The sequence below is a fragment of the Aotus nancymaae genome, unplaced genomic scaffold (genome assembly GCF_030222135.1).
Source record: "Aotus nancymaae isolate 86718 unplaced genomic scaffold, 86718_ANA_hifiasm-v0.15.2.pri h1tg000089l, whole genome shotgun sequence".
In the NCBI taxonomy this organism is placed as follows: domain Eukaryota; kingdom Metazoa; phylum Chordata; class Mammalia; order Primates; family Aotidae; genus Aotus; species Aotus nancymaae.
Genome location: NW_026988504.1, coordinates 8,634,994 through 8,660,850, shown reverse-complemented (window position 1 = coordinate 8,660,850; position 25,857 = coordinate 8,634,994). Strand labels below are relative to the sequence as shown.

Sequence of the window (25,857 nt, the reverse complement as noted above, 5' to 3'; positions counted from 1 at the left end):
CTGCTGACCCAAGAAGGGAGCACAGCCTCTGTCTCTGCTTCCATGGGGCACCCCCTATGACAGCCCACACTCCTCAGTGCCCTGCCAACTGTTAGGACTCAGTTTACCTCCTTGGACAGTACTTATCTCTGGTTGAATTAGGTAGGGCTAATGTGCACTGTGGGTGTTGGGGCTTCCTGGAATTACAGGAAGTACTGAGGGACAGGGTGGGGACCCTACCTGCCCCACCCCACAAGTCCCCCTGTGGGAGTAGGGGTGCAAGTGTGTGTGTGAGAAGTGGTTTAGGAGGGTAGCCGGAGTGCCAGCCGGGACCCAGACTGCCCTAGCAACATGACTTTGTGCCTCAACTTCCCCATCTGAGAACGATCATCATGATAATTCAAGTTGAAGGGCTCAGTAAAGATGATCTGCTGCTATTATATACTGGGAGGAGGGGTCTGGGAATGAAGGCTGCCCATGCCCTCCCCCCTCCCCCGCTTCCCTCCCACTGAAAGAGGGGATGGAGGAGACGCCCGTGCTGGCCAAGGCCACCGTCTCCCACTCCGTTCAGCACCCACAGCCCCAGAGAACATCCTCCCCTCTCGTGAAGAGCACAGCGGTGACTCATTTTCCCATGGTTGGCTGGCACAAACCAGGGCCACAGGGAGCCCAGGTGTCCCCAGGCACAAAACAGCACTTAGAGGTGCCAGCTGCCTCTCAGGGCACCGAGGAGGGTGGGCTGTCATAGGGGTACCCATGGAAGCAGTGTTTGGGGCTGGGTGCATGGGAAGGATGGGGACTATGGTCCAAAGGGACCTTAGGCAGGTGCAAAGCCCGTGGAATCCCAGTGACCTTCTCCACGGTGAGGGTGGGATTGTGGCCCTTGACTTGATGGTAGAGTCATGGGTGCGGGGAACAGGCGGTCATTCTCAGTCTCCACTTCTGCCCTCTTAACAGCCCCTTGAACTAAGACTGCTGAGCTCTCCGCACATGCCCAGCCCTGCCCAGCCCTGTGCCCAAGCACCTCACATGCTGTCCCAGGGTCTTCTCAGCCCTGCCGGTGGGTCATGCTGCTGTCCCATCTGACAGAGGAGGAGACGGAGGCTCAGGCAGGTTACACCAGGCCCGACCACCAATCAGAGGTCACACGGGGCCTCAGCGCCTGCCCTGATTCTCCTCTGCTGCCCCTGCACCCCTTAGCCTAAATCCTCCAAACTCAAGCCCTCCCGCGCATCTTTGAGTGTCTCCCGTCATTTCCATGAGTCTGGCACTGACTCTGTCCCCACACGTACTACCCTAGACTAGGGCTCCCAGCAAGGACACAGCCTCTTTCCTCTGCATCTCTGCAGAGCTCGGGACAAGGCTCAGCACACACCAAGGACTCAGGGGCAGAGGCAGAGGCAGAGTGGAGCAGGCCCAGAGATTGTTCTAGACAATGGGTCCCTCAGTCACCTTTGGAAGAGGGGAGGACCCGGCCAGGACCCTCCTGTGTCTCAACACACATGCCAACACGTGTGCATGCATACACACACACACACACACACACACACAGTGCTGCCACCCGTACCCTACACGGAGGGGATCCCCAGCTCCCTGTCCTGGCTCCCAGCCCAAGCCCCTCCGCCTCCCCTTCCACTCCCAGCTCAGGCTCAAAGCTGCAGAGGACCACTGCTGCCGTTCCCTCACACTCCTCTCAGCCACGAGCGGGGCTCCCCAAGTCCAGGACTCTGACCTCACCCTCACCCAGCTGCTTTCGGCTCTTTGCCCTGCCCCAGGGTCTGCCCTGAAGGGGTGAGACGTGGCAGGCAGGGCTGTAGTGAGGTGAATAGGAGTCTATGGGCTTTGAACACAGAGCCCAGTTGGCACCCTGGGTCTCCCTTGCTGATGTGTGATGATCTGGGGGATGTGACTCCTTTGGACCCTGATTTCCTCATCCCTAAGATGGGAGTCATAGCTGGCCTTAGCCTGGCGTCACGGCAGTGGCTCACGCCTGTAATCCCAGCACTTTGGGAGGTGGAGGCGGTAGGATCACTTGAGGTCAGGAGTTCAAGACCAGCCTGACCAACATGGTGAAACCCTATCGCTACTAAAAATACAGGTGGTGCGCACCTGTAATCCCAAGTACTCGGGAGGCTGTGGCAGGAGAAATCGATTGAAACCAGGAGGCGGAGGTTGCAGTGAGTCAAGATCACACCACTGTACTCCAGCCTGGGCAACAGAGTGAGACTCTGTCTCAAAAATAAATAAATAAAAGATCGTGTGCGTGGGTGCTGGCAGCACGTCCTGACACGAAATGAGCCCTGACAGATGCTGGCCATTCTGCTGTTGCCCCTCTTTGGCAGAGGGAGCCTGGGGGGTGGTGTTGCAGTGAGGGGCAGGCTCCCAGGGTCTGGGCTCGTGGTAGCCTGGGCATCGCCTGTGTGTGCTCTGTCAGGAAGATGTCCCCTTTGGGCAACCAAGGCCAGGTGATGGCAAGCCTGACCTGACACGGGAAAGCTAAAGCAGACAGAAATGGGCTCTGGCTCTGGGACCTACCTCCAGTGGGACCTGGGCCCTGGACTCCAGCCTCTGGCCTCTCCCATTCTTTGCCCAGGTCCTGAGGTGAGGAGGGGTAGGGTCAGAGCCCTGACTGGCTTGGTTAACTTTGATTAACAAACGGGTTAACTTTGTGAACCCTCCTGAGGGTTGACCTCACGGGGACCTGGGGATCCCAGGTGACCGCTGGCCTCCCTCCGGGGACCTTTGCAGATGGTGGTTCTCATGGATCCAATGGAGGATCCTGACGACATCCTGCGGGCACATCGCTCCCGGGAGAAGTCCTACCTGTTCGACGTGGCCTTTGACTTCACTGCCACCCAGGTGAGGGAGGGCCTGGGTGTGGAGACACCCAGGAGCCCCTCCTCATCCCTAGCCCCGCTCAGGAGGGGCCCTCTGGGGACCCTGCCCTTGAGCCTTGGCCTCCACTCCACCTGCTCACCCTCTGTTCCTTGAGCCTTGCCCATTCAGGACGGTTCTCGTGCACATGTGACTCACACACATACCCAGCCTCCTGCACAAACATGCTGGGGTTGGCACTCAGACACCATGCTACACATATACCTCGCTGGCCCCTCCCAAGCTGGAAAAGGAGCTTGAAGCCCATCTGGTGCGAGGAGGGCAGGCAGAGGGTGGGTTCGGGGAAGCTGACACCCTCCTCGGGGACCCCCATCTCGCCTATCTGCGGGATGCTCCCAGGAACAGATGTGACGCCTCCTCAGGGCTAGGGCCAGGAGCCAGCTGTGCAGGGAGGCGTCTCAGGTGTCCCGGGCTCTCTTTCAGCCTGGCGTCACTCACCGAGAGTGTAAGCAGAGACACCCCCTCCCCTACTCCCCACCCCCACTTGTCTTGGGCCTGGGGCTCCAGGGACAGAAACCTCTCTGATCGGAGGTCAGGACGAGCCAGTGGGTGCCTGTGCTGTGCCCGCCTGTGTCCTGGCCCCTGACAGGCCTCCTTCCTCGCAGGAGATGGTGTATCAGGCCACCACCAAGAGCCTCATTGAAGGCGTCATCTCAGGCTACAATGCCACCGTCTTTGCCTATGGCCCCACAGGTGAGGGGCACGCCCAGGCCTCGGGCAAGGACTGCAACGCCTCTATAATCCCCATCGCCCTCCAACTAGTCTGGCTCCAGCTGGGGCAGGAATCCAGGATGTGGCCGCTCCAATTCCCACCTTGGAACCTCCAGCCCCAGAGGCCCCATCCCGAGCCAGGGACATCATCCTCCCCATGCCCCACCACCTCCTTGGCCAGCTGGGAGGGCCCAGCCTTGAGGACAGACCCCGGTTTCCAGGCATGCCTACCCAGCAAGGCCTCCCTCCCAGCCCCACCCTGATCACCCACCACCTGGTTCTGCCCCAGGCTGTGGGAAAACCTACACCATGCTGGGCACAGACCACGAGCCTGGCATCTACGTTCGAACCCTCAATGACCTCTTCCGTGCCATCGAGGAGACCAGCAACGATATGGAGTATGAGGTTTCCATGTCCTACCTGGAGGTGAGCCCTCAGCCTAGGCTCCATCGGGGCTGGCCCGCCTCCAGGGGGCAGTTTCCTGGAGAGCTCATCACTGCTGCTCTCCCTCATGCGTGTTGTGAGCTCCGCTTTACAAACATTGCAGGCTCATCAGAGAGGTTAGGCAACTGGGCTGATGTCACACAGTCAGCGAGGGAGTAGGGATTCAAACTCGGGACCCTGCGGCTTCGAGGCCAGGCTCTGCCCTGTGCTATGCTCACCACCTCACCATTCTCCCGGGCCCATTCCTTAGAGCAGACCCTGTGTGCCCTGCCAGGCTGCCTCCAGTGACTCTGTGTATGTGTGTAGAGTGAAACTCCCACCCCGTGGGAGTACTGTCACCAGACAGTGATGGGACGACACTGAGCGTCACAGAGTCCAGAAGAGGCGGGAGAGCCAGTGGGCTGGTCTTGGCCTGCCTCCTCCGGGAGCTGATAATCTCCTGGGTGACAGCTCAGGGAGGCAGTGAGGCAGAGCACCAGCAGCTGCTGGCCAACATGGTGTCGAGTCAGCCAGCAAGACTCGCTTTGGGGAGTGGGGGATGCCCCCAGAAGGAGTATAGGGGTTGCCTAGCAATGAACAGGGCTGCTCACCTGGTGGGGGAGGGGGTTCTGGTCATTTTCAGGTCCCCACGCAACTAGGTCAGTGTCACACAGTCATTGAGGGAGTGGGGATTCAAACTCGGGACGCTGCCGGAGCCCAGCCTGTCTAGAAAGCAGTCCTCCTTGGTTTTGGAGCCTCCAGCAGCCTGGTTTCCTGTGGATGCTGAAGCCCCTGACCCCTAGGAAGGAAAGGGCTTTTCCTCCTAATCGGGGCTCTTCTGAGAGGAGCCTGGGCTCAGAAAGTGTGAACTATTGTCCCTTTCTTGCACGAAAGGAAAGGGGACTTGACCCTGGCCTAGATCTCCTGCCCTTAGCCTCCTTCCCCCGCCCCTCCTCCACCCGTCCCATCAGATCTACAATGAGATGATCCGGGACCTACTGAACCCCTCCCTGGGCTACCTGGAGCTGCGGGAGGACTCTAAGGGGGTGATCCAGGTGGCTGGCATCACTGAAGTCTCCACCATCAATGCCAAGGAGGTGAGTTTTGTGTGGCCAGCCAGGGGCCACCTAGAGGACGCTTGCCGCCTGGGGGACGGGGAGGCAGGGACTGAAGCCAGGGAGCTGCTGCCCACTCCGCTGAGGCTGGGGCAGACAGGCAGAACCCTGAGTGGCAGCAAGGAGGGGACTCACACTTGCCCCGATGCCCCTGCCACGCTGACCCTGGCAGAGTGACCAGGCAGCACTGCCTCTCCATTTACACAGAGACCCTGATCTCCCGAGAGCCGAGGCCTACCCCAGGCCTCTTGGTGCACGAAGCCAAGCCCACCCCAGCCTGCCCTTTCCCGACGCTCAGATCAGACATAGGACCCTCCCTGCAACCCCCCCTCCCCTTCCGGGTCTCCTCTCTGCTGGAGCATCTCCGGCAGTCCCGAAGAGCTGCCTCTCCTCCCTCCCACCCAGATCATGCAGCTGCTGATGAAGGGGAACCGGCAGAGGACCCAGGAGCCCACGGCCGCCAACAAGACGTCCTCCCGCTCCCACGCGGTGCTGCAGGTGGCCGTGCGCCAGCGCAGCCGGGTCAAGAACATCTTGCAGGAGGTGCGGCAGGGCCGCCTGTTCATGATCGACCTGGCTGGCTCGGAGCGAGCCTCCCAGGTGAGCTGGGACATGGGGGCGGAGGACGAAGGGCTGTCCCAGGGAGGAGCAGAGGGCAGGGACGGTGACTCCGATGACTGACTTCCATTCGAGGTCGGCACTACAGGAACAGGGGACAATGGTTGGGAGGTGGGGACAGGGATGATGGCATCTCAGCATCCTAAGAGTTGGAGGGGGGAGGACGTCAAAGGGAGGTGGAGGGGATGAGTGGAGACCCCCGAGTTAAGGAAATGAGGAATGTGCCAGAGGAGTGGCAGAGGGGAGGGGGAAGAACAGGGTGGGGCATCCAGGAAGAGCCAAGGGGCTCTTGTGGGAAGGGGCAGGAGGATGGGGGTTTCTCCAGGAAAGGAGATTGTGGCCGCGCTCTGAGAGGGATCCCGGCAACAATGAATCGGCCCAAAGGAGTAGTTGAGGCGGGAGAGACAAGCATCCCCTGACTGGGGGGACTTGGGACATCCAGGGAGAGGACCCAGCCAGTCACATCATGAAGAGGAGAAGGTGCTGCCCATCACCCATTTCTGGCAGCATCTTTGTCCCCTCCCAGGAAGCTTGCTTGCCAGGCTCTGCATCCTTGATGGCAGAGCCACCCAACTGGTGCAGGTCTGGGCTCCCTCGTGCAGGCAAATTTGGGGGCTTTATGGTCACCTGAGCAATGAGGCCAGGGATGTCACCGTTGCTGGCAGTGGAACAAACACAAGGGAAATGACAGCGCCAGAAAGAATGAACAGGATTTCGTGTAGGGTTGGATCTGAACAGGGCAGGTTCAAGAAACTCACCCTTCCCTTCCAGTAAATCCTGGGGGGCTTCTGGAAGGCACACAGGGGAGAGGCCTGGGAGGAGAGAGAGTGCCCTTCAGCCACTGGAGCCAGCCGGTCCAGGCTTCACCAGGCTGCGCAGAGCCACCTCCTATGGGGAGCTCCTCGGCTTTTCTGTGCTCCTGCAGCCCCAAGAAAAGGAGAGAAACCCCACCACCACCACCATGCACACCCTGCACACGTGTGCGCGGGCTTCCCTCCTTGCTCCCTGGAGCACTTGCTCTCTGGAGTGCCTGTGGCCCTGCCGGCTCTCAGCCGAGCTGCCTGGGAAGCAACCTTCCTCCCATCTCGTCCATGGCGCTGTGCGTCAGGTTGTGCCACGGCACCCGCCCTGGGGAGAACCGGCCGTGCCAGCCCTCCTCAGAAGCTGTCAGCCCATCACTCTTGTTCAGACGTCTCTGGTTCTCTTAACCTTCTCCGATGCCCTCCACAGCCTTAGCGGGAGAACGGCCACAAGGTCTTCGGGTGTTTATTACCCAGGATCACCAGGTCATTGGGTGGCTGGGGAGAAACCCAGTCCCCTGCCACATCGAGCCACACTTGTGTCCTCTGCTTGGCCCCTAGACACAGAATCGTGGGCAGCGCATGAAGGAGGGGGCCCACATCAACCGCTCACTGCTGGCGCTGGGTAACTGCATCAACGCCCTGAGTGACAAAGGCAGTAACAAGTACATCAACTATCGCGACAGCAAGCTCACCCGGCTCCTGAAGGTACCCGTCACAGCTGGGCGTGGGCACTGGGCACCGACGGTGAGGCTGCCAGATTGAACAAATGAAAATACAGGGCACCCAGCTAAATTCCAACCTCAGGATACACAGCAAAATTTATTTTAGGGTCAGTGTGTCCCATGCAATGTTTGGAAGATTCTTCTACTAAAACAAATTAGTTGTGTATCTGAAATTCAAATGTAACTGGGTGTCCCAAATTTTATCTGGCAACCCTAACCAAAGGCTGGGTAACGGGAAGAGAAAGGGCTGCGTGATACCCCCATGCAGGGCTGTGGGTCAGAGCCGTCTAGATTCGGGAGTGCAAGTGGGCAGTCAGCCTCATGGCCCACAGGTCTGCTGTGTGGGGGTGGCCTCCTTTGTGCAGGGCTGGCCTTGGCCTTAAATTATAGCAGCATCACTGAGAGCCCAGTCCTGGCTGGACTCTGAGTTCAGTACTTCACTCTGTTAGCTCCTTGGATCTTGTCAACAGCTCTGTGAGTTTGGAGAATTACATTTGCAGATGGGGAAACTGAGGCACGGCGCAGTTAGGTAATGTTCCCAAGGGTTCACACTGGTGAGTGCTGGAAGTGGGATCCAGTCAGAGGCCTCCCTGGTCTCATATCAGAGTCACTGCCTAGTTAACATTGCCATCAGCTGCCGTCACAGCTGCACCTACAAGTCAGGGAGGTGGGGACAATTCCAAAAGGACTGCCCCCTTAAAAAGCAAGGAAGGCTGGGCGTGGTGGCTCACACCTGTAATCCCAGCACTTTGGGAGGCCAAGGCGGGTGGATCGCCTGAAGTCAGGAGTTCAAGATCAGCCTGGCCACCATGGTGAAACCCCGTCTCTACTAAAAATACAAAAATTAGCTGGACATGATAGCAGACGCCTATAGTCCCAGCTACTCAGGAGACTGAGGCATGAGAATTGCTTGAACCTGGGAGGTGGAGGTTGCAGTGAGCTGAGAAAGCACCACTACACTCCAGCCTGGGCAGCAGATCAAGACTCTGTCTCAAAAAAAAAAAAAAAAAAAGAACTGAAGAGGTGAAGGAGCTTTTTTTAAGGTTACACAGCTGGTAATTGCTGGAGCAGGGCTTTCTTCCTCCCAAGCTTCCCACCATATGATGCCCAGCAGCCGGGTCTCATGAGTATAAGAGAGAGAAAGATTGCACTTGCCAGGAGGGCATCGTGAACAGCCTGGCAGGAGGAAGGCCTGGGGAGGCAGTCCCCACTGACCTCAGCCACCTCCCATCCAGGACTCCCTGGGGGGAAACAGCCGCACAGTGATGATCGCTCACATCAGTCCTGCGAGCAGTGCCTTCGAGGAGTCCCGGAACACTCTGACCTACGCTGGCCGGGCCAAGAACATTAAGACTAGGGTGAGGGCCCCTGGACCGTCCACCAGGACACACCTTCCTGGGCTGAGATTCAAGCCCCTGGGCTGATCCCTGCCACCCCACCCCACTCTCTGGAACCGGCCACTGCTGCACTGGCCTCATTCCTCAGTTCTGTCACCTACACCCTTTCCCTGCACCTCCAAACCTGCTCCTCTGCCTGGAAGCCCACAGCCCCCAAGGATCCCCGCTTCCGCCAGTTCCAGGTCTGTGGTCCCCCTGCCTCACCCCGTCTTCTTGCATTTCCAAAGCGCCTCTTCAGGACAGTCATCACAGGAGGCAGGCTTCACTGAGCACCTGCTCTGAGCCCTTTCACATGCTGTCTCCTTTGATTCTCAAAAGCAAGCAGGTGTTACTGCTGTTCCCATTGTACAGATTAGAACAGCAAGGCTTAAGGAAGTTAGGCGACTTCCCAGCTGGCCAGTGATGGCGCTGAGGATGGAAACTAGATCTGCCCTGTTTCCAAGTCCGTGTCCTCACCCATCTGTAAGCATGTTGGAACCCTTGCCATCCACTTAGAAACCGATTTCCGCCTGTTCGTGTGCGGAGGAGAGGGAATAGATAAATGCAGAGCATGCAGGGAACATTCTCCCGACCTCTAACACTTGCCAGCTTCTGTCCTAGAGGCTTTAAGTGTTATTCCAGCCCCTCAATGGGGGACTGGAGACACATTCTTCAAACAGCTCACTGATGGTTCAGAATGTTATGAATAGCAGGTAAATGATGCCAATGGTAGATGCTGGGGCAGGTCAGGAACAGGAGGCGGGCGTGGGATGGTGGGGTCGAGTGGAACTCTCTGGAGACTGTGAGTGGGACCCTGAAGGCTGGGAGGATATGCTAGAAGGGTAAGAGCAGGGAGGACAGAGGTTCCAAAGGCAGGAAGGGGCTGGCATCTGTGGTGGGCATGGAAGAACAGGACAGGTTTTCGACCGGAGCGGGATGTTGGTGCAGGGGCAGTGAGCCCAGAGAAAATCAGAGAGATGGGGGTGGAGGAATGAGGACGCCCCCCAAAGGCAGTAAGCAGCCACTGAAGGTTGATGAGATCTAGCAGTGAGTGGAGCAGGAGGTTGTGAAAGTGGAGGAAACGAGACCATTACTGTCACCCAGAAAGACTGTCAGAGGCACGGGAAGAAACGCCCCACAGGCAGCCTCAGTGAGTGCACAGCGGCGAGGCCGGGACCTGGGGTGACTGCACCCCACCTCGGCTCCACACCGTGCTCCCTGCAGGTGAAACAGAACCTGCTGAGCGTCTCCTACCACATCGCCCAGTACACCAGCATCATCGCTGACCTGCGAGGCGAGATCCAGAGACTCAAGTGCAAGATCGACCAGCAGGCTGGGCGGGGCCCGGCCCGGGGCCGGCAGGAACGGGGCGACATCCGCCACATCCAAGGTGCGCCTGCGGGTCTGTATGAGTGGCAGCCCCCTCCGGGCAGCCTCACGTTGCTCTGGGATCAGTCCGTGTTGGGTTCAAATCCAGACTCAGGCTCTTTCTGGCTGGGTGGTTGGGCTAGGCACTTGCCAGCTCTGAGCCTCCTAGCCTTCCACTATAAAATGGGCTGTGATCTCTGCTTCAGACAGTTGCCAGAGATCACAATCTATTTTACAACCCCACCTTGGAAGAGTAGGTGGGATCCCGAGAGGGAGAGGCACGTGAGCACTGAGCCGCGCAGCGCATGCACTGGGGGCTGCGGTGTAGGGCCGAGGGGTCACCCCTGCACCACCGGAATGGGCTCCGTTTCCTTGTAAACCTGCATATTTGCTATGACAGTTTTCCAACAGACTCTAAAGCTTCTTTTAAAAAAAATTACTAATATAAAGAAAGAAGAGCAGACAGTAAACTTTTTTTTTTTTTGAGACAGAGTCTCGCTCTGTCGCCCAGACTGGAGTGCAGTGTTGCAATCTACGCTCACTGCAATCTCCTCCTGGGTTCAAGCGATTCTCCTGCCTCAGCCTCCCAAGTAGCGGGGATTACAGGCAGCCACCACCATGCCTGGCTAATTTTTCTATTTTTAGTAGAGACAGGGTTTCGCCATGTTGGCCAAGCTGATCTCCAACTCCCGACCTCAGGTGATCTGCCCACCTGGGCCTCTCAAGGTGCTGGGATTACAGGCGTGAGACACCGTGCCTGGCCACAGACAGTAATGTTTCTAAGGGCACCATTTTATAGTTGGCACAGAGGTGCTGTAAGGGTTAGCAGAAGCCCAGTTCAGACCAAGGAGCTGGGAATCACTTTTGGGCAGCAGCTTGAAGAGTCAATGTGGGAGTGGGGTGTGGGCAGATGTAGTCATCTAGGGGTTCCTTCTGGAGGAAGAAGTTGGCCAGAAAGTGGGAGCTGTGAGTGGGGAAGAAAGGGAGGGGAGGGCCCTAGGTGGGCCCAGGCTTTCCCAGCTGAACCTGCCCTCTCCTCTGACCTCGCCGCCCTCACCCACCCGCAGCCGAGGTCCAGCTGCACAGTGGACAGGGGGAGCAGGCCGGCATGGGTCAGCTTCGGGAGCAGCTCGTCAGCGCCTTCCAGGAGCAGATGGATGTGCGCAGGCGCCTGCTGGAGCTGGAGAACCGCGACATGGAAGTCCAGATTGACACCTCCCGACACCTGCTCACCATTGCCGGGTAAGCCTGCCGCCCCATGACCCTCCAGGTCCCACCCCATGCGCCTGGGACCAGAGGAGCATGAGCTGTGGCTGCACACTGCTCTGCCCCCCGACCCCACCGCGAGCCTGAATGCCCCATCTCTCCGGGTGGGGCTGCGGCAGCTGGAAACACGAGAAGTCCCGCCGGGCCCTCAAATGGCGGGAGGAGCAGCGGAAGGAGTGTTACAGTAAGGACGACAGCGAGAAGGACTCAGACACAGGCGATGACCAGCCAGACATCGTGGAGCCGCCCGAGGTGGTCGCAGCCCGGGAGAGCATCGCAGCCCTGGTGGGGGAGCAGAAGCAGCTTCGCAAGCAGAAGGTGTCCAGGGTTTGGGGGCGGGGAGAGTGGGATTGAGAGGCAAGGTGGAGGGGCCAGGGTCGGGGGTAGCAGTGAGGCCTGGGAGCTCATGCTGCAAATCCTGTGTGATGTTGCTAAGTTCTCTAACTTCTCTGTGTGTGACATTCCCCACCTGTAAAATGGGGCAGTCCATGGTGCAGCCCTCATGGGGTTGTTGGGAAGATTACATAAATGCCTGGCACATACCAAGGACTCAAAAAATGGTAGCTAATGTTATCATTAGAGTTTTCCAGACCGGGCGCAGTGGCTCATGCCTGTAATCCCAGCACTTTGAGAGGCTGAGGAGATCACTTGAGGCCAGGAGTTCAAGACCAGTCTGGCCAACATGGCAAAACCCCCTAAAAATACAAAAAAAATTGCCTGGAGTGGTGGCTCAAGCCTGTAATCCCAACTACTCGGGTGGCAGAGTAATACGAATCACTTGAACCTGGGAGATGGAGGTTGCAGGGAGCCGGGATAGCACCACTGCACTCCAGCCTGGGTGACAGAGCAAGGCGCTGTCTCAAAAAATAATAGACCTGAAAGTACAGTAGAAGAAAAAACAAAACAAACAAAAAACCCACCACCAACAAAAACAATAATAATAATTAGGCTTTTCCCAATAACAGATCTTTGCCTCCTGTTGTGGGACATACCCAGACCAGGGAGGTTTAGGGTATCATGAGCCCTGAGGGTGTCAGATGGGCTGGGGTTGAGCAGTTATCCCCCAAGCTGGTTCCAGGGGTGGGTTGTGGTTAGAGTGGCAAGAAAGTGGACACTGAGGGGCCACCTTGGAGCAGTCCCTGGTTGTAAGGCCAAAGATGTAGCTTTCAGAGCGGGCCTCAGCCTGCAGCTCCAGGAGATGCCTGGAGTCCAGGAGCTGGAGGGGAGAGGAAGGCTGGGCAGGCGACTCTGACCCCTCTCCCTGCTGACCTGCGCCTCCTGCAGCTAGCGCTGGAGCAGCGCTGCCGGGAGCTGCGCGCACGGGGCCGGCGCCTGGAGGAGACGCTGCCGCGGCGCATCGGCTCGGAGGAGCAGCGCGAGGTGCTCAGCCTGCTGTGCCGCGTGCACGAGCTGGAGGTGGAGAACACCGAGATGCAGTCGCACGCGCTGCTCCGGGACGGCGCGCTCCGCCACCGCCGCGAAGCCGTGCTCCGCCTGGAGCAGCACCGCAGCCTCTGCGACGAGATCATCCAGGGCCAGCGGCAGATCATCGACGGTAGGGCCCGTGCCCCGCGCATCTGAGCCACCCGCGGGGGGCCCGCGGGCACGCGCTGAGCCCTGCCCTTCCCCCTGCAGACTACAACCTGGCGGTCCCGCAGCGCCTAGAGGAGCTCTACGAAGTGTACCTGCGGGAGCTGGAGGAGGGCAGCCTGGAGCGGGCCACCATTATGGACCAACTGGCCTCCAGGGCCCTGCAGGTGGGTGGGTGCCTGGGCGGCCTGAACATGGGCGCATTCGCGGGGGAGCGGCTGATGACCAAGGCAATGCCTGCAGGCAGCTGGAAGGGACAGGACCCGGCTGGCTGGCACCCCAGGGAGTTGACTTTCTTCCTTCTTACCACTCCCAAAGCCTTGTCGAGCCTAAGACCTCCATCCCTGGGTACTCATCTTCATCCCTTGTCCCCACTCAGGGTCTGAGGGTCAGGGTTGGCCATCTGAGATATCACAAATGGCCCCAGGTGCCCTCCCAGGAGACCAAACCATCAGGCAGTGCCACTGGGGATTCCTAGTAGACCACAGCTTACCTCCAAGGACCCAAACACAAGCCCACTGCTCTTCTGGGGCTCCCAGGCCATCTTACAGTCCTTGTCACCCTATGAGCCTTTGGTACTCTGTGCTAATCTGGTCCAGGACCAAATCTTCTAACTGTCCACCCTGGCTCCCTTCTCCCCAGGACAGCTCCTTGCCCAAAATTACCCCAGCAGGAACCTCACTGACCCCGGATTCTGACCTGGAGAGTGTGAAGACACTGAGCTCTGATGCCCAGTGCCTGCAGAACAGCACCCTCCCTCCCCTCAGCACAGAGAGGTGAGACGGGGGCCACCTGCCCCAGCCCCATCCTGTGCCCTATTCCAGAGAGGCCAACCCAGACTAACGCTAAATGGGAAACATGAGGCAGCAATGAGAGGGAGGAGGGGCCCAGAGCCAGGACTCCTGGGTTCTCTCTCCCTTCACACCGACAGCTTCTCCCCTGGGGTGGGGGCGGGACCTCGGTGAGAGAGCCTGGTCTACAGCCACTCGTCTTCCTCTGCCAACTTCAGTGAAGGCCACCACGTGTTCAAGGCTGGTACTGGGGCCTGGCAGGCAAAAAGCTCCTCTGTGCCCACCCCACCTCCCATCCAGCTCGGCAGCCTGGTGACCCAGGAGGTGAGCTCTCAGTACCCCTGATGGCCCCACGAGATCCGCTGCAGGGGGTGCAGGACGTGGGGGTGGACAGCAGCAGTTGGGATGGAGCCTTTCCCAAATGGCACCAGCCTGAAGCCCCACTGTCTCTCCCAAGTGTGGCATGAGGTCCCTGCCGTGTTGTAGAGTTTCCTCCTCCCGATCACTCCACTTTATAGGCCCCCGCTCAGGACTGCCTGGGCAGCTGGAGCAACTCTTCACCTGACAGCAGCGAGAACCTGTCAGAGATCCCCTTGTCCCGCAAAGGTGTGTGTGCCCTCTGCTGCCCCAGCCACCCCACCTGGCCTTGTCTAAACTCTTCACATCACCCAGCCCAGAGCCCTTTCCTGCCCTCTTCACTGCCAAGTGCAACCACGCATTGGGTGCTGCACGTTCTGTACAGTCAGCATTGCCCCTGAGGATGAGTCAGTCAAGGACACTTAGAGAGACCGGGGCAAAATCGGAAATCAGAAGAGAGACACGTGGCATGGAGAATTGTGCCCTTCCCGCTCAGTAATCACTGTAATAGCGAATATCGATTCAGTCTCTACTCCCTGGATAATGTGGGTTGAACCCATTTTCTCAATCCTGGAAAGAACCTGACGGCATTAGTCTTACCATTCCCCATTTACAGATGAAAGTGAGGCTCAGGAACCAGCCCAAGTTTCTTACATAGCAAACCCCTGGCAGTGTGGGGTTTGAAACCCAGGCGGTCTGGCTCCTACCCATGTCTGCCCTGTCAGAGGAGGGTGTTGAGAGGTGGCCTTGACCTCAGGTTGTGTGTTCCCTGTGTCCCGTTGCAGAAAGGAAGGAGATCCTGACTGGCACCAAGTGCATCTTGGTGAAGGCTGCCCGGCAGCGCTCGCGGGCTCTGGGCACTGGGGGACGACACCTGCTGGCACCCGCAACAGAGCGCAGCAGCCTGTCCCTGCACTCGCTGAGCGAGGGTGACGATGCGCGGCCACCGGGCCCGCTGGCCTGCAAGCGTCCGTCGAGCCCCACGCTGCAGCATGCTGCCAGTGAGGACAACCTTTCCAGCAGCACGGGCGAGGCCCCGTCCCGGGCGGTCGAGCATCATGGGGATGGCCCCAGGCCCTGGCTGCGTGGCCAGAAGAAAAGCCTGGGCAAGAAAAGGGAGGACTCGCTGGAGGCAAAAAGAAGGAAGCGGAGGTCCCGATCCTTTGAGGTCATGGGGCAAGGGGTGAGTCAGGGCACAGGGGCGGGTGTCTAGGCACTCCCATAGCAGCTGAGGGCCCAAAGGCTGGGTTTCTCCAGAGGCTCCGGGGCATCTCTAGCCTACACCACTGCAAGAGGCACCACCCTCCACAGAGCCTCTGTCCCCAGCCTGGCATAGAAGCTGGGACAGATCCTGGTAGCAGATCCCTGTGCTGCTCTCCGCCTCACCCCATTGTTCAACCATCACAGCTCTCCCGTCCCAAGACACACCTCCTGGGGCCCCATCAGGCGGAATGCACCTCGGACCACAGGATGCCAGCGTGCAGGCACCCAGCCCCTGGTCTCCGGCATCTGGGAAAGGTCACACTACCTTTGGCCAAAGTCAAACTCCCTCCAAGCCAGAACACGGGTCAGTATCAGCAAGGAGGGGAGGGGGAGGGGAAGCCTCCACCAGCCCAGGGAGCAGAGAAGACAAGTTGCCCTCCCTGGGCCTCTGGCTGCCCCTTGCTGGAAGCATGGTTCTGGTAGAATTCTCATGGGACTGGCATCTTGGGGTTGTGCCCCTAGAGTTCAAGGCCACTGGGCAATGGGGGAGGAGGCGGGGAGACATTCTGAAACCACCCATCCTACCCCTTTCCCCGTTGCAGGCCCCGGAGACTCCTCACCCCTGGCTGCTCCCCCCAATCCAGCTGGTGGTTCTCGACGGGCTACCCGTGGGCCTCGCCTGCCCCATGGCGCAAGCACCCATGGCAAAGATGGATGCTCCCGGCATAACTGAGGGGCCCTGCCTGGAACCGGCTCTCTTGCCCCCCCAGACTGAATGGGGGCTAGCAGGGCATGGGAGGTGGAGCCTGGGCAGATGGGGATGGCCAGGAGGATGAGCACGAGCTCAGGATCTCAGCAGGCCGGGGCTCCTGAGACCCAGGAACTGGGGTGTCTGTCCAACCCTCCCATGCTTTCAGTGCCACCAGGGAAAAGAGGTGAGGCCAGGGGACATGGTCGGGAAGGCTGGGCTCCCTGGCCTCCCAGCCCTGGACAGAATGCTATTGCCAAAACCCAGCACAGACCTGAGGCCACCCTCGGCCTTGGTAATGGGGGAAAGCAGTTGGCAGTGAGATGGGGCTCCTGGCCCTCGTCTGGTGCACGGGCATCCTGGATGGTTGGGGAGGTGAGACAGGCACTTCACGTATGACAATTGGGGATGTGGGTGGGGAGGGAATCTGGTTTTGTTACTTGGCAGTGGCTTTTTCTCCCCCTTCCTTTTTAACAATAAAATCCCATTTGGGCCTTGATGGTTGTGTGGAAACTCGACCTTGTCTGGAATGTGGGGCGGTCACGACTGATTAAGATTGAACCAGCTGGGCGTGGTGGCGCATGCCTGTAATCCCAGCACTTTGGGAGGCCAAGGCAGGTGGATCACAAGGTCAGGAGGTCAAGACCATCTTGGCTAATACTGTGAAACACCATCTCTACTAAAAATTCAAAAAATTAGCCAGGCGTGGTGGCGAGTGCCTATCATCCCAGCTACTTAGGAGGCTGAAGCAGGAGAATCTCTTGAACCTGGGAGGTGGAGGTTGCAGTCAGCCGAGAACGCACCACTGCACTCCAGCCTGGGCGACAGGACGCCATCCCCCTCCTCCCAGTCCCCATCTCTCCCTGGCTCACTCACTGTGTAGCATCACCCTACAAATACCTGGGGGACAGGGTTTTTTCTCTACATCTTAAGGCCTCTCCCCAGGGTGGGGCTAGCAAGGTCCGTTATGCCCCATCCCACAGGCCTTCACACCTGCCCAGCCACCCTCCCAGGAGAGGTCAGGGTCTGGGGTGGCTCAGGTGCCAGAAAGCCTCACAACCCAGATGAGGGGGTTGCCCTCGAGGTCAGGGCTCAGAAACTGCCCAGCTAAGTCCTTCAGCTTCAAGGTGAGGAAACTCCCGCAAGGGGAACGGGGTGCTCCTCGACTCCCAGGCAGGTGGGTTGCTGTGACCACGTGGTTGCTCTTACCTGCCCTAATTCTGTGTCTGGGCTGGGGGAAAAGCCCAGCAAAGGGCAGTGAAGCCCCTAAACCCCCTGACTTGTGGGACCCCCCGGGGGGGTTTACCCAGAAACTGAGTGGTTCAATCAACCCCTTACCACTCTGAGCATCGGTTTATTCGGGACAGAGAACATTCCTTCAAGTCAGCTGTGAAATCAGCTCTTGAAACCAGCCATCTTGCCTACCACACCTCACCTGGACGCCACTCCAGCCCTAAGGCAGCCGCACCTGGCCATCCATGGGACCCGCACCTGGCCATCCATGGGACCCGCACCTGGCCATCCAGGGGAGCAGCCTTGTTGTCACCTCCACGCTCGCCTCGCCCTTCCCAGACCCACAGGGACCACCTAAGCCAGGCCTTTATTCCCCGACCCCGAGGCTACTTGGGGGTCCGGATAAGGGTATGGTACACGGGTTTGACAATGAGGTGCAGGTGCAGGGCGTTCTCCACCAGGTACTCCGAGTTGCGCCGCTGCAGGTCGGCGTGCGCCAGGAAGTCGCCAGCCTCCTCGCTGCTCTGGTGGAAGCTGTAGGCGTGGCGGACCACCAGGCGGCCCTGCTGGCGCGCCCCCACCAGCACGGTCTTCTGGAAGCTCACGCCCGCCGCGTCGCCGCCGCTGCTGGCCGGCGTCACCACCAGCCGCGGTCGGCCGTCCTCGGGGCGCGCGGCGGGCAGCGCTGTGCCCGCGGCGTCGGCGTAAACGGGGCGCAGGCTGACCGGCAGCCAGCGCGGCGAGAAGAGCACGTTCCAGGTGACCCGGCGGCCCGCGTCGTGGCCGCTCGGGCCCAGCTGCGTCTGGAAGCTGGTGCTGCGGTCGTCGCGGGCCGGGTTGTTGATGACCCACGGGGCGCCCCAGGCGGGCGCGAGGTAGTTGCGGGGCAGGAAGGCGCTGCCGTTGACGTCGAAGAACTTGGCGTAGTGCAGCGGTGACGCGGCGTGGAACTGGTAGGCTTGCAGCAGGAGGTCGGCCACCGCGGGGCCGTGGCGCGCCAGGGCGGCCGAGCGCGCCTGCAGCTGGAACAGCTGTGCGGGGGGGATCATTGGGTAGCGGATGGCGCGCAGCGCTCGCTCGGCCACGGCGGGGGACGGCCGCGCGCGCCCCAGCCAGGCCTCCAGCGCGTGGAACAGCTCCAGCTCGTCCTGCAACACCAGGTCCGAGCGCTGCAGGAGCTGCCACAGCAGCTCGGGGCTCACGGCGCCCCACTCGGCGCTGGCCGCCACGGCCGACAGGTTCCAGGCGAGGAACTGCAGGCAGCTCTCGCGCAGGGCCTCGTCTCCGGTGCCCACGGCGTAGTGGTACCAGCCTACCGCCGGGCCCACGCCGCCCGCCAGGTGCGCGCGCATGTAGTCGGCCACGCCGCGCTGTAGGGAGGCCACGCCGTACTTGGTGGCCAGCCGGTGCAGGGGGATGGCCTGGGCCAGCAGCACGGTCAGCTCCCCGCAGTACAGGTACCTGCGGGAGAGACAGAGAGGTGGGGCGGGGTCAGGGCGGCACCCACCTCCCAATACAGCTTTTTCTGAGTCCACAGGGGACCCGGCCTGGAGTTGGAGCTTCATGGTCCGGGTGCAAACACAGTGGAAGCCCCACCCTGAGGCTTCCCGTGTTTTCCTTTCAAGGACCCTTCCAGGCCATTCTTAGGTCACAGGCTCTTCTTTCCGTTTCTGCGGTGATGGAGGAATTGCCGCATTGACTGTGCCTCTACTAGGGGAGCAGCTCTAGACTGGAACAAAAGGGACGCGGCTCCTGCCACTGGGGTTTACAGTCTGGACAGGATCCACGACCTGCCTCCTCCTTGCCGAGAGTGTGGGCAATACTTAACTTCAATGACCCTTAGGCTAATCAATCGTCTAGGAAAGAGAGGAGTGGCACACATCCCTCAGGGTCATTGAGACAACCGGAGGAGAAAAAGAATCTTTTACAGGCCAAGTGGGAGTCAGTGGCTCACACCTGGAATCCCAGCACTTTGGACAGCCAAGATGGGAGGATTGCTTGAGGCCAGGAGTTCAAGACCAGCTTGGGCAACATAGCAAGACCCTATCTCTAGGAAAAAAAAAAAAAAGTTAAAACATTAGTTATGCGGGGTGGTGCATACTTGTAGTCCCAGCTGCTTGGGAGACTGAGGTGGGAAGATAGCTTCAGCCCAGGAGTTCAAGGCTGCGGTGAGCTATGATCATCATGCTACTACACTCCAGCCTTTTTTTTTTTTTTTTTTTTTTTTTGAGACGAGGTCTCCCCGTGTTGTCCACTTTGGTCTCAAACTCCTGGACTTGAGCAGTCCTCCCACCTTGGCCTCCCAAAGTGCTGGGATTGCAGGTGTCCGCCCCGTTTCTTTTTTGTGGCCTCACCTTTCCTTTTCCTCTCCCTCTGTTGATCATCACTTTTGGGGACAATTTCTCCCTCTCACTTCATCTGCCGCTGTCCCCCTGCTTAGTCTTCCTACCAGTCCCCACTGGCACACGGCACCGCACTTGCCGTTATAAGAGCGTGGCAGCCACTGCCAGCCATCTTCCCCAGCATCAATTTCTCCCCTTTCCCCTGCGTGATTGCCTCTGGGAATTAAAGACTACATTTCCCAGGCTTCCTGCTACTGGGCATGATCATGTGACTAACTTCTGGTCCATGTGCACAGTATTGGGATTTGTGGGAAGACTGGTTAAATGCAACTGATTCAGGGGAACAGGAAGACCCTTTGTGCCTTTCTGTCTTATCCCCCTTCCCGTTGCCTGGAACTTGGAAGTAATGTCTGGAATTCTGCACCCATCTCGTCTGAGCCGTTAGAACAGAGTCACTTTCTTAGACACTAGTGTGAATGGCATGCCCTGTGCAACACCCTGGCAGGAGGCAGCAAGTGGAGAGAGCAGCTGACTTTTCAGCTCCCTAGCCCTGTGGTTCCAAACTCGGCCAAACACCACAACCATAGGGATGCTTTAAAATAAAATAAAAATTCCTCTATAATGGAACATTTAGGAAAATAAAAAGTTAATAAATAAAATACGATAAAAAATGATTGCTGACCCTAACCCTACGCCTGAAACTGATGATCCAGGTTGGGGCCCATGAAACTGTAGTTTTTTTTGTTTGCTTTTGCTTGTTTTGTTTTTAAGACAGAGTCTCGTTCTGTCGCCCGGAGTGCAGTGGCATGATCTCAGCTCACTGCAAACTCTGCCTCCGGGATTCAAGCGATTCTCCTGCCTTAGCCTACCAAATAGCTGGGATTACAGTCGAGCGCCACCACACCCAGCTGATTTCCTATATTTTTAGTAGAGACAGGGTTTCACTATGTTGACCAGGCTGGTCTCAAACTCCTGACCTCAAGTGATCTGCCTGCTTTGGCATCCCAAAATGCTGGGATTGCAAGTGTGAGCCATTGTGCCTGGCCCCAAAACGCTAATTTTGTATTTTTAGTAGAGACGGGGTTTCTTCACGTTGGTCAGGCTGGTCTTGAACTCCCGACCTCAGGTGATCCACCTGCCTCAGCCTCCCAAAGTGCTTAGAATACAGGTGTGAACTACCACGCCCGGCCCCAAAACTGTAGTTTTACAAAGCTCTCCCATGGCCATGTTTGGAAACAGCTCTGAGGGGGTTACTAGGAACCGGAAGTGACATCAAACTTCACAAATGACGTGGGCAAAGACAGGGAGCTGTGTGGTGGAAGAAGGGATGCGGGGGCACTGTCATCCCAGTGATGTCCGGGGAAATGGACCTCACAAGCTCTAAGGGCCTGGGCTTCCTCGACCCTGTAGGTGGAGGCTCCGAGGGCTGAGGGAGGGATGAAGCCTCCCCCTGGGCTTCCCCATCCCCACCTGATGAACTTGTCGAAGACAGCGGCACAGTCCCTTGGCTCCTGCAGTGCTGCCTCACTCTGGTTACTCAGCAGCTCCCGGAACAGCTCGCTGTGCAGGCCCAGCAGCAGGCGGTGGGCGTGGAAGACCCGGACCTCGTCGGTGCCCGCGGCCTGCACCCGCAGAACCACGTCGCTGGCGTTGCCCTGTCGCAGCAGCTCCTGCAAGCGCTGGAGCACCACCTGGGAGTGGTTGATGGAGGTGCCAGCTGCCTCCCCGCCAACATCGGCTCTCTGGGCTGCAGCAGGAAGGAATGCAGCTGCCTGAGAAGGCACCCAGGCCCGGGGCCTCAGTCAGGGGTGCAGAGGGACCAGCCAGAGACACAGGCATGGATGTGAGCAGAGGGCAAGGGGGGCCTAGGCAGGCTGTGTGTGCACACCATGCCCATGAGGTGCGTGGATGCATCTGTGCACAAACACATCCCGGGTGGGAGGGTCATGCCGATGCAAACCCCAAGAGGAGGATCTTGGAAGGGATGATTCAGGCAGGGAGAGGTTGTGCTCAGGTTTGGGACTCCATGCCCGGAACTCATCCTCATGCCACCAGACCCCCAGGCAAGGGTTGAGGAAACTCGTGGTCCCACCTTTCTTACCTCCTAAAGAATTATCCGTCTAATCCCTTGCAGCAGTAGTCAGAAGTGGTGCATTCACTAACAAATATTTATTGAGCACTTATTATGTGCTAGACATTCTCCTAGGAGCTTGGGATATGGCGGTGGACAGAGCAAGCCAGTTCTTATGCTCATAAAAGCAAAATGGACATATCAGACAGGTGAGGTGCACACAATAAGCATGCCAGTTTTAAAGGAGCCAGCCAAGGACCAGTGTCAAGGCGAGGATCCAGCCCTGCGAAGGCCCTCTAAGGGAACGGGCTTGTGCTGGGAGCAGAGAGAGGGTGAGGGAGGCCAGAGCAGTGGCAGGAGAGAGGGGCGGGTGTGAGACGAGGCTGCAGGTGTGGAAGGGAAGCTGTTTACCAGGCCCAGCCCCGCCCTCTCGGGTCCTCATTTGAGACAGAAGCCCACTTTCTGTGGGTGGCCAGCAGGGGACAGGAGAGAGTGTGGAGGGCCAGCTGGTGCTGGAATGGGACTCCCTAGGTAACGGAGCATCGAGGCTGCCCGGGCTGGCCCTTCTCTCATGCTCCAGGGGGTGCCTGGACAGTCAGATGGGGACGTGCACTCAGTTACAGAAACCATCAGCAGTGTTCCCAAGCTGAGAACAGGGAGGGGAGCCTTGCGGAGGGAAGCAAGCGGGGGTCTGATAGCAGCAGAGGGGCCGGGCCACACGAGCACGCACAGCACACGCAGGCCCGTGGTACACATGGGAGAGACGGCTTACACAGGAGCAGAGCCGTCTGTGCGTGAGAGACGGGGGCCAAAGGAGAAAGGGAGGGTGAGAGAGAAGTGGGTGATGTATTTCCCAGCCCTGCCTCCCACGGCTGTTACTCTGAAGGACCTGAATGCTGATGGCGTCCCCATTCAGCCTCTGCCCAGGACAATGGGCAGTGGAGGGTCCTCCTGTCCTTAAGACCCTGCCCACCTGCCTGCCCGGCCCCTCCTTCCTTCAGAGACGAGTCTGTGGAGCTGTCCGGTCCACCCGGTGCTCTCCCGGCAGCTGGACACCGCCCCCTCCCGGCCGGCCGCATGTAGCCAGTGCTGGACATGCAGCCGCTCCACCCTGCCCGCACCTGGCCCACTGCGCGCTCACCTGCACGGGTGACCAGGCCCACCAAGGTCAGCATGGCCCAGAAGCTGCCCCAGGACCCAGGCTTGGAGTTGCCTATCCTAGGCATCTTTGTGTTCCGCCCTGAAGTCCACTGGAGGGACAGCGAAGCCCAGACCACGCCGCTCACATCCCTCTTCCTTATATAGGATCCAGCACAAGGGGACGGCACCCCCTTCCTGCCTGGTCTCCCTCCCCCCACTCAGCCTCCTCCATGGATTGGTGGAAACTGGCCCCAGCTGTTGCCCAGGCAACCACTTAAGCCAGAGAGTGGCAGCCCCAGGGGCTATTGTGCTGCCCGTGGGCCCCCAAGGAGAACAGATCCGGAGCCGTCCTCCCCCAGTCTCCGTACCACCCAGCAGGGCTAGCCGTGCTTCTCCCTGGAAAGCTTCGGGCTCTCTGAAGAATAGGCGAGGGGCACCAGGGCCACCGGCAGCCACTGGCCCTAGGGTCCCCAGTTCCCTCCCCCAACCCCAGGCCTCGGCCCTGGCACGGAGCACACTTGGCAGCTTCATGGCTGGAGCGCCATGGTGAGCCGGCTGCAAAGGAAGGGCCTGGAAGAGAGGAGAGGAGAGGCCGCTGAAGCTCCCACCCCTCCCCCACTCCCATGTTGGCGGGCAGGGGGGCGGCTCCTCAGAGAGAAGCTCAGGAGTCTCCCAAATAGGGGCCCATAGGTAACTGGTGTCAGTTTCATATTCTTTGGTGTGCTGTGGGAGGGCCGGCAGGAAAGCTCTGTGGGGACTGTGACTGTCACCTACCCAAGGGGCAAGCAGAGCCACAGTGGCAGGGCTGGGCATAGAGCAGATGCACCCTGCCCTGTGCACCACTGCATGGGCGACTCCTACCCAGAGTGGGGCTGGCCACCCTCCAGTTCTGAGCTCTAGCCAGCCCAAGGGTGCTCGCTGTCTGCCCCGCTACTTCCTGGCTTGAATTCTCCTTCCCCAAGTGGCCTCAGGTCTCTGGGTTCACCTCCTTGGAAGGCTTCTTTTACCAGCTTCTGTCTAATTTCCAACTGTAACTTTTGCTTTCCCAGAGTTCCAAGGAGGCATGCCACAGACCTGCTGTCTCACTCCCACTGTAGGGAAACTGAGGCAGGGGGTAGGTTGCAGTCTCTGTTGGGTTAGTGCAGAGGAGTGCTCTTCTAAAAACCAAGGCAAGAGAGAGAGGAAAGTGAGGTCTGGAGCTCAGTGGAAAAGTGTGTGTGTGTGTGTGTGTGTAGGGTGGCATGCTGTTGAGTCCTCACCTTTGCGGGGAGCCAGCTCTTCATGGGAGGGACTCCTTTGAGCTTGACTAACTGAAGTGGGTGGCTCCCAAGGGCTCTGACTCCGAGGCAAGGCTCTGGGGGGTGAATTGAATCTTCCTCTCCCTGGCTCTCTGGATCCCAGGGACTAGCTTGATGCATTGATTTCTGCCTCTGGCTGGCACAGAGAGACCCAACAGCTCCACCTCCTCTCTGGAGCTGCAGAGAGAGCAGGAACTGGGTCTGGCATCTGCTTCGTCCGGGCTGGCAGAGTTGGAGCTCTCTCCAGCCCAGCGGAAACCCCTCCGGCTGCCCTGACTGTCATGCCTGGCTCCCCTCATCCAAGTCCACTATCCCTTGCCCACTGGCTGCCCGCCTGCCCTTCCCATGGGCTGTGCCATGTCCTGGCTCAACCCAGCGAGTCCAAGTCTCCATGTAGCAGGCAGTCTGGGCCCTGAGGGCATCCCAGCTTCCAAGCACGGTGCCTTCAACAGGAATGCTATTGATAATAAGAGAACCCACTACTCAGAAAACTCGCTCGAACTCCAGCCTCCCTGAGCCTCTGCATCCGTCATTCTTTGTTTTGTTTTTCTAGAGGCAGAGTCTCTCAGTCATCAAGGCTGGAGTGCAGTGACGCCATCATAGCGTCGCCTAGGCCCAGGTGCACCTTCCTGCCTCAGCCTCCCAAGAAGCTGGGACACAGGCAGTGCCACCAGGCCCAGCTAATTTTGTATCAGTCATCTTTGAAGGGTGCCACCTACATTAGAATCTCCCATGCTTCACTGCGGAACCAGAATTTTCAGGGGCAGGGTCTGGCTGGCTATATGTTCTGTGTACTCCCAGACGATTGTTATAAGCACTCCAAGACAGGCTCTACCTACTAGAGTTAGGTTGGTGGCATTTCAAGCGTGAAGGATGCTGGGAGGCCTTGGATCATCCAGAAGACCCAGGAGAGTCACCTCTGACTCCCCGTCTCCGAGAGACCCCACCTCCCATTATTTCTAACCTCCCTCATCCCTGGCCCTCCTTGAATGATTTAGAAACTGGCTGTCCACATAGAGTCATTCTCTGTTGTCATTTTCTTAGTCTGAGCATTGCTGGAGAGAGAGAGAGAGAGAGAGAGAGAGAGTGTGTGTGTGTGTGTGTGTATGTGGTATGCATGTGCACACGTGTGTATGCAGTGTGTGTGCATATTTATGTGTGTATGTGTATGTCGTGTGTGTACATGCATGTGTGTGGCGTGTGTGCATGCATATTTGTGGATATGTGTGTGGAGGTTACGTGCCTGCATGTGGTGTATGTACATGCATGTGTATGTGTGGGGAGTGTCCTGGGGAGGGAGAGAGAAAGCCGGGTATTCACCCTGAGCAATCTTTTTTTTTTGGGATGGAGCCTCATTCTGTTGCCCAGGCTGATGTGCAGTGGCACAATCTCAGCTCACTGCAACCTCCACCTTCTGGGTTCAAGCAATTCTCCTGCCTCAGCCTCCTGTGTAGTTGGGATTACAGGTGTGCACCACTATGCCCAGCTAATTTCTGTATTTTTAGTAGAGATGGGGTTTCACCATGTTGGCCAGGCTGATCTCGAACTCCTGACCTCAAGTGATCCTCCTGCCTCGGCTTCCCAAAGTGCTGAGATTACAGACGTGGGCCGCTGTGCTTGGCCAAGTCTTTGAGAGGAAGGATCTGCAGCACTGCATTCTTTTTTTTTAGCCCTGTGGATCTGGGAGCTCCATAATTCCTCCAAGGCAAGTTGAGTTCACAAGCCAGCACCATCCTAGAGAGGACTGTTACTTCCCACCCCAGACGGGGATGTTTATAGCCTAAGCCATGTGTCTGAGGCCTCGTGGC

The 25,857-nt window shown here is 58.6% G+C and overlaps 2 protein-coding genes across 2 annotated transcripts in view; one reads left to right on the top strand and one right to left on the bottom strand.

Moving 5' to 3' along the window:
* The window catches only part of KIF19 (kinesin family member 19), a 29,518-nt gene extending 13,054 nt beyond the window's left edge, over positions 1-16,464 (top strand). The window contains exons 3-20 of the mRNA XM_012453788.2: positions 2,728-2,838; positions 3,480-3,567; positions 3,875-4,011; positions 4,980-5,105; positions 5,529-5,723; positions 7,103-7,249; positions 8,502-8,624; positions 9,867-10,032; positions 11,078-11,252; positions 11,396-11,594; positions 12,561-12,831; positions 12,912-13,033; positions 13,509-13,642; positions 13,876-13,981; positions 14,176-14,263; positions 14,800-15,197; positions 15,422-15,581; positions 15,820-16,464. Of these exons, the coding sequence (XP_012309211.2) occupies positions 2,728-2,838; positions 3,480-3,567; positions 3,875-4,011; positions 4,980-5,105; positions 5,529-5,723; positions 7,103-7,249; positions 8,502-8,624; positions 9,867-10,032; positions 11,078-11,252; positions 11,396-11,594; positions 12,561-12,831; positions 12,912-13,033; positions 13,509-13,642; positions 13,876-13,981; positions 14,176-14,263; positions 14,800-15,197; positions 15,422-15,581; positions 15,820-15,950 (2,877 nt within the window). The 3' untranslated portion in view covers positions 15,951-16,464. The remainder of the gene's footprint in view (positions 1-2,727; positions 2,839-3,479; positions 3,568-3,874; positions 4,012-4,979; positions 5,106-5,528; positions 5,724-7,102; positions 7,250-8,501; positions 8,625-9,866; positions 10,033-11,077; positions 11,253-11,395; positions 11,595-12,560; positions 12,832-12,911; positions 13,034-13,508; positions 13,643-13,875; positions 13,982-14,175; positions 14,264-14,799; positions 15,198-15,421; positions 15,582-15,819) is intronic.
* Positions 16,465-17,584: 1,120 nt separating this feature from the next.
* Positions 17,585-22,837, bottom strand: BTBD17 (BTB domain containing 17). Its single transcript, XM_012453789.2, has 3 exons — positions 22,753-22,837; positions 21,011-21,287; positions 17,585-18,659 (listed from the first exon to the last, which is right to left on the bottom strand). Exons 1-3 carry the CDS (start codon positions 22,835-22,837, stop codon positions 17,585-17,587), a joined length of 1,437 nt encoding a protein of 478 aa, XP_012309212.1.
* Positions 22,838-25,857: the final 3,020 nt, after the last annotated feature.